General features: G+C 40.9%; 1 protein-coding gene and 1 long non-coding RNA gene across 2 annotated transcripts; one reads left to right on the top strand and one right to left on the bottom strand.

Annotated features, from left to right (window-relative positions):
• Positions 1 to 1401: 1401 nt before the first annotated feature.
• Positions 1402 to 1893, bottom strand: LOC141021052 (uncharacterized). The gene is made up of 2 exons (XR_012181061.1): positions 1770 to 1893; positions 1402 to 1663 (listed from the first exon to the last, which is right to left on the bottom strand). It is a non-coding gene; the product is annotated as an uncharacterized lncRNA (long non-coding RNA).
• A 2198-nt stretch (positions 1894 to 4091) lies between these two features.
• LOC109783484 (uncharacterized) lies at positions 4092 to 6904 on the top strand. Its single transcript, XM_073495597.1, has 9 exons — positions 4092 to 4131; positions 4306 to 4407; positions 4495 to 4748; positions 4837 to 5046; positions 5135 to 5227; positions 5310 to 5411; positions 5577 to 6041; positions 6123 to 6287; positions 6604 to 6904. The coding sequence occupies exons 1-9, from the start codon at positions 4092 to 4094 to the stop codon at positions 6631 to 6633; spliced, it is 1461 nt and encodes a 486-aa protein (XP_073351698.1). The 3' UTR covers positions 6634 to 6904.
• The last annotated feature ends 293 nt before the right edge of the window (positions 6905 to 7197 follow it).

Below are 7197 nucleotides of genomic sequence, written 5' to 3' on the forward strand. Positions count from 1 at the left end.
CGTTCCTAGAGAAAACCAAGCTGAAAGATGATGGCAGCAACTATACAGACTGGGTCCAGAACCTGAGGATCATCCTCATAGCAGCCAAGAAAGATTATGTCCTAGAAGCACCGCTAGGTGAAGCACCAATCCCAGAGAACCAAGACGTTATGAACGCTTGGCAATCACGTGCTGATCACTACAAGGATTCTGGTCTATTGCAACAAAAATTATTACTACAACTATATTTTGTTGCAATAAAATGCTATATTACCACAAAATTCCAGTTCATGGTAATAGGATCTACATATTGCCACAATTTCGTTTCATCGCGCTAAGTACTCGTTTTGTTGCAATAGAAGCCATGTATTGCCACAAGCTGCATCGTTGTTGTAATATGGTAGTGATATTGCGACAGTCCTGTCCCGTTGCGTGAATTGGTCATCTTGTTGCAATAACGGCTAGGTATTGCAACAAAGTACATAGATACTATTGCAACACCTCTGACATGTGGTGCTAGTCACAGATAATATTGCAACAAAGCATGTATTGGTTGTAATAGGGTGACTTTTTGCCTCACCTTCATTGCGTTGCAATAACTATTACATATTGTGACAAATTGAGCATCCATGGTAATACGTACAACATAATGCAACAATCCTCTAGTGTTGCCAAAAAGGAGCAGAATATTGCAACGATATTCTCTACCGTGCTCCCAATTTTTTCCTTTATTTATTATACTTTTTTGCAGGATCTGATTAAAGGGGCGTACTAGTTTACAGAGGTATTAACACATTAGGTACCACAACTTGCACCTAAGTTGCATTTTAGTCACATATCTTGCAAAGTGGACATCGGTGGTACCACAACTTGGAGGAATGCTCGCTTACGCGCGTGCAAAGCGTTGCACACTTGTGGACGCCCTTCACTTTAGGGTTTCTTGCACCGCCAGGGTCTCCTCCACTCACCCTACTGATCTCCTCCGGTAGCAAGGTCGTGCTCGACACCCGAAAGACGGCAAGCTCAGTGCCCTTCTCACAAAGGTGAGTCGTGAGAACTGAGCACCACACATTCTCTTCCTAATTTTTCTGTATCTTGCTTGATGTGATGTATTTATGTGTGCTGTTACTAAAAAAGGAGATTCAATATAAAATTATGTGTTAAGTACAGAAATTGTGCAAGGCTGCATACTAGCTATTTTTAAACGCTCCCAGGCTTCATTTGAACAGCTCTTCAGCCACCAATTGAGCAGCATAACAGCTGTATCCCAGACTAATTTTCAGCAAGAATTCATCACCAGATCAACAACACTACATCAAGATATATACAAGGACATATGACACAAGATTTTAGTAGGATATAACAAACCATCTCAGCGAGATATATAACAAATGTTTTAAAATGGTAGCACATAAGTTTCAGCAGCTATACTTGTATAGATTGTTCACACAAAAGACCATAAGTTCAAGGCAAAGTAGTGAAAATGGCAACAACACTAAAAGACCATAAGTTCATAGCAACAGTGTGTACATAGCATCACTGTCAAAAGGAAAATAGCAACAACACTAAAAGAACATCAACTACTCTTCTCTTCTCTTCATCACCAAATTGTTAGTGTTGGGCACTAGCTCTTGTTCCCATTTGCCACAACATATGACACTATGCAGGCATGCCTTGTTTCAACCTGTTTCATATCAGATTAAACTTCAGGAGAGATATTTCTCGCAGGTAACCATCATAACAGTTCAGGAACTTATACTCATGGCTTACACATGTGAAAAGCACCTTACCAAGAGATTAAAAACTATACAAAGAACCCCTGGTCATCATCCAATTCTTCTTGTCCCAAAGGAGCAACATGGCCATCATTTACGTAAGCCTCATCATCATCCGTATCATCATCAGATTCGAATTGGAAATCTTCAAACTCAATAGGTTTTATATTTTCTATGACTGAAACATCAATGCTGGATCCTTCGTCATCATTTCTGCAGCAACTAGTGATCTCTTCAGGTACTGTAATTTTTGGCACTGTAATTTCTGCATCGACAACATCCAGTACATCTGCCTCACCACCTTCATCGGCTTCAACAGCTTCATCAAGGCCTACACTATTTAAAACAGAAGGAGCAAACAAATTGCGTGGATTCATTTTAATAACAGATGCCCAATTAGGGTTCTTCACATCTCTCACATAGAAAACCTGTTGAGCTTGGAGGCCTAGAATGTAAGGGTCTCCCTGGAATTGGTGTAGAGTAGTGTCAAGGTCAATAATTCCATATTTGTCCTTCTTATACCCCTTACTCTCAGTTCTGTTGGCAGGAGGCACATCAAACCAGTCACACTGGAATAGAACAACCTCCTTATCAGGAGGAAAGTCAAGAAATATGATTTTCTTGATCACCCCGTAATAATCAATATTGCCTGTGTTTGCATCGCCCTTGACTATGACGCCACTATTCTGGGTACTCAAGTCCTGCTCTATATAGGAATTCCGAAAGAAATATCCATTCAGAACTGTACGATTGTATACCCGAGCTAGGTGATCAGGTCCTTTAGCTAGTGCATAAATAAGATTGCTGACCTTCCCATCATTGTGGAGTTCTGTGATCTGTTTCATGGAACAGAATATGTGTGACTGTATTGTACAGCGTTGGTACGTTATTACAAGGAACATTAGTGAAAATGCGAAAGAAAATTACCCGTCTCTCAAACCAACCAACAAACTCTTCCTTGTGCTGCTTTTTAGGATTAGGAGAATTGTTCCTTGTGAGCTCCTCAAGATGTTCACTTCAAGGAGAAATGATTGTTAGTTGAACAGGAAAGTATTAAAGCATATCATGATGTGAAATAAATACATAAGTATCCTTACTCAATCCATGGCGCGGTTTCCTCACAGTTTGTTATTATGAAATGCCTCATTTGATTAATCTCAGCCAAAGACAATGATTCACAAACAAAACCTTTCTTGGAGTAATCAACTGTACTCATTATGCTAATCCCTGTTGGTGGTTGATCTGTACCTCCGTGTTCATGACGTTCGGACTGACTTAGCTTGGTAGGCATTCCATCAACGAATCGACTACAAAAAGTCATGCACTCTTCAAGTATGTACCCCTCTGCAATAGAACCTTCTGGTTGAGTCTTGTTACGTACATATCCTTTGAGCGTACGCAAGTATCGCTCAATTGGATACATCCATCTGTACAAGACAGGCCCTCCCAATCGGGCCTCTTCAGCAAGATGAATTGGGAGATGCATCATAATATCAAAGAATGCTGGTGGAAAGATCATCTCAAGCTGACATAGAGTTTCTGGAATTGTTTTGCTCAACCTCTCCAAATCTTCATCCCTTAACTCCTTGGAGCATAAATCAGAAAAGAATTTACTCAACTGAAGCAATGGGTTAACAACATTCTCTGGCAAAAGCTTGCGCAATGCAATAGGAAGAAGTTTCTGAAATATAACATGACAGTCATGAGTTTTGAGTCCGCTAATCTTGCACTGATCGAGGACTACACATCGCTTAATGTGTGAAGCATAGCCATCAGGCATCTTAATGCTCTGCAGAAACTTGAGGAGCATTATCTTTTCTTCCTTTTTTAAAGTATAGCAACCTTTCTTTATGTCATACTTATGCTTACCAGGCTTTGGATGCTGGTCCTTCCTAATTTTCAGGTCCTGTAAATCAAGACGAGCCTTCACACCATCCTTTGATTTCTTATCCAGCTCAAGCAAAGTCCCCAGAATGCTGTCACAAATGTTCTTCTCAATGTGCATAACATCCAAATTGTGCCTAACGAGCAAGTGCTTCCAATATGGGAGCTGGAAAAATACACTTTTCTTCCGCCAATTATGCCAGCAATTACTTTCCGGACGCTTTCTCTTATTTGACCGTCCAAATGGTGCATGTTGAATGCTATCAAGTTCCTGCACAACTTGTTCACCTGTGAGTGCCACTGGAGCTTCTCTATTATCTGCCTTGTTGTTGAACAAACACTTGTTTCGACGCCATTTGTGGGTCCTGGGTAGAAAACGTCGGTGTCCCATGTAGCAATGCTTTCGACCGTACTTGAGCCATAAAAAATCTGTATATTTGTGGCAATACGGGCATGCTAGCTTGCCTTTTGTGCTCCAACCACTCAGCATTGCGTAAGCTGGGTAGTCATTGATGGTCCACAACAAGCATGCATACATCTGGAAATTTTTTTTAGTTGCAGCATCATATGTCTCAGCACCATCCTCCCATAGAACATTCAGTTCATCAATCAAGGGCTGCAAGTACACGTCTATGTTATTTCCTGGTGACTACTAAATCTTTTACAGGAACTCCAGAACAATCTGACACTCTAGTGTCTGCTAATGACATGTGTTCCCTTGCTGAATGGCCATCCCATGCTCGCCACAACCGTGCACTACTACAGGATGGTACTTGCTTTCGTTTACATTTGTGTCATCATTTCTTACAATCTAATACCGAGTAATACAATTTTTCTTGTATGATTTGGACTGTAGAAGCTGGTGGACAGAAGAAGAAAGGGCGAGGTGTTCTAAAAGGTTTTAAAGCATCTAAGAAGCGTTTTGCCAATGGATCTGCAAAGCTAAATATTACATTCTCTGAAAAATTGGGTGGTACAGTAGGAATGAACTATCGTTCGTTCAAGGATGACGTGGTAGTCGTAATGAAAAGAAAGTTACCACTCATTGGAGTGAGGACGTGGTCGGACATTCACCCTACCATTCATCGACTCATTATTGCAGACATGATAGTGCGTACAATCTTTTTCACATGTGTTATCTTATTTTACCATCGATAATGCACTGCTTATGTATATTTACTTGTTGTATGCTTTACAGGACAGATGGGACTTGGAAGATACACCAGAAACAGAAGAAAAAGTTCTCAAAATTGCGAAAGAGCAATATAGAGGCTGGCGATCAACTCTAAGCTCCACTTACAAGGCATACAAAACAGATGCAGCTAGATTGGCTAATCTGCCGGAAGATTTGCAACCAGAAGAGTGGGAATGGATGATTGAGTACTTTGGCACTGATTCAAAATTTCCGGTTATCTCTAAGATCACAGTTTGTCTATTATGTGTGAAGATGAAACGGCTAGTCTCACTGCTTATATTTGGTTTCAATGAATTGATAGGATCGCAGCCAAAAGAACGCCAATAACCGTAAGAAACAGAAGACAAAACACATAATCGGATCAAAATCTTACTCGCAAGTTAGTTTTGAGAAGGTATGAGTCCAACTAAATATGTATGCCTCGCTGCTAAATATGGTGTCATGTCTCAAGCATCTCATTGGTATATTACTTGCAGAGAAACTTGGAAACTGGAGAAGAGCCAGATTGTATTGCTCTGTGGGAACTCACCCAAACGAACGATGGAACATGGTCTAACACAGATTCCCAGAAAGTTTACGTGAGTACACTGACTTTTGGTTATTCTATAGTTAGTCAATGATGTGCATTCGGCATGTTTCATCATCAGATGCGATTATTCATGCATTGGACCGTGTTATTCTTGTTTAATCTTTTATAATGTCAATATTGATGCTGCACCTATAATTGTTCCTTCCATTTTTAGGACAAAGCACTTCAAGAGGTTAAAATCAAAGAAACTGAAACTGAAGGTCCACTTTCAAGTGAGCAGAAAAACAGTATTTTCCAGACCGCTTACAAAGACACTCTGCAATGCAAGTCATCGCAGCCTCGTGGGTACGGATACATGGCCAAAACTTCAACTGGTTCTGAAAGGTTTCGTATCCAGATCGAAGAGCAAGCTCGTGCTACAGCAGCCACCCAGGAGCGAAACTCTCAGCTCAGCCAGCAGGTCAACGAATTAGAAGATCAACTACAAGCTGAACGTGCAAACACACAAGAGAGGATTAACTTGGAGCGTGCTGAGAGAGAACAACTTGAGGAGAGGTTAAAAGAAGAGTGTGCTGAAAGGGAAAGATTGTTGCAAGAGGAGCGAACATCAAGACTGGAATTTGAAAGAAACATGATGGCAAAGTTTATAGAATTGAGCCAACAGATGGGAACCCAACAGGTGATTACAGTCATATGCTTCCGACCTTGTGAAGATTTATGTTGCTTACTTGCATTGCTAAAAGTGCACTTCTATTTGCAGGTGCCTACGAAGAGGGTTGACAAAGAAAATAGTAATCCAAACTTGCAAAATATTCTTTTACAGAGATCTAGTCCTAATAAGACTCCAGGTTCAAGGCCAACTGCTATTTCTTCAAATGCGCTCATACAAGCTGCAGCAAGGCATTCTCGAATGTTTAAAGCAATGGTAAGTCACAACCTTTGCTTTCTCTTCATGTTTACCTGCATTTTATACGTCATTGGTCTTCATAGTTAGCTAGCTGCTTCTTCTCTTTTACCATGTGTTGCTGCATTGAGTCACAACTTAAACGAAAAAGGAATATGTGCTAGCTAGGGACATGAACTTAACTGAAACTATACATCTAGTCTTAACTTAAATCAATAGCAGAAGCTTTTAGTAGATGTACGATCAGACAATGGCACCATTCTGTATGCATGAGCAGGATGTCATGAGCATGCGCGTAATGCCTTCGCTGATGAGTCCACTGCAATGTCCCATGCAGTATCTCTTGCCGCTGATATGGGGGTCGTGAGAGTCGTTTTTTAAACGGACTCGCAACTCCTGATGGAAGCACTTAATATCAATAAGGTTGACTTGTCAGCCCATGCTGCTGTTATTGAGGATACCAAGTAGCCGCTCAAATTATGGTTTTCTTATTATGAAATAAATGTATGTCGTCGCTCGGCAAACTCTCATGAGCTTGCTAGTCTTGGTAGGATGTTAGAACCTAACCACTATTTGGAGTGGGAGGCCGATGTACCAGCCCTTGTGGCTGCCTATGCTTTGGGTGATTCAGCCCGACACTGTTAAGTTAAACCAATGTTTTTTTTTTGTCAAAAAAGAAGCTTTTAGTAGATGTAAGGACGCGGATTTTTGGGACATGGTGCTACGCGAGGATGTTATCCTGACCGATGATTGCTGCCATGCGATTCACACTTAATATAGTGCTTAACTGGACACTCTGGCAATACTTAGGAAAGTGAGTGAATACGCAACATTAATACAGTAGACATTGTCCAGCCATTACTGAATTTGGTGGAGAAAGGCTGTTGTGTTTATGGTTAGGGTGCAGGGTTGCAGGGTACCCGTCAGTGTA

The sequence above is a fragment of the Aegilops tauschii genome, chromosome 3, assembly GCF_002575655.3.
Source record: "Aegilops tauschii subsp. strangulata cultivar AL8/78 chromosome 3, Aet v6.0, whole genome shotgun sequence".
Classification (NCBI taxonomy): Eukaryota; Viridiplantae; Streptophyta; class Magnoliopsida; order Poales; family Poaceae; genus Aegilops; species Aegilops tauschii.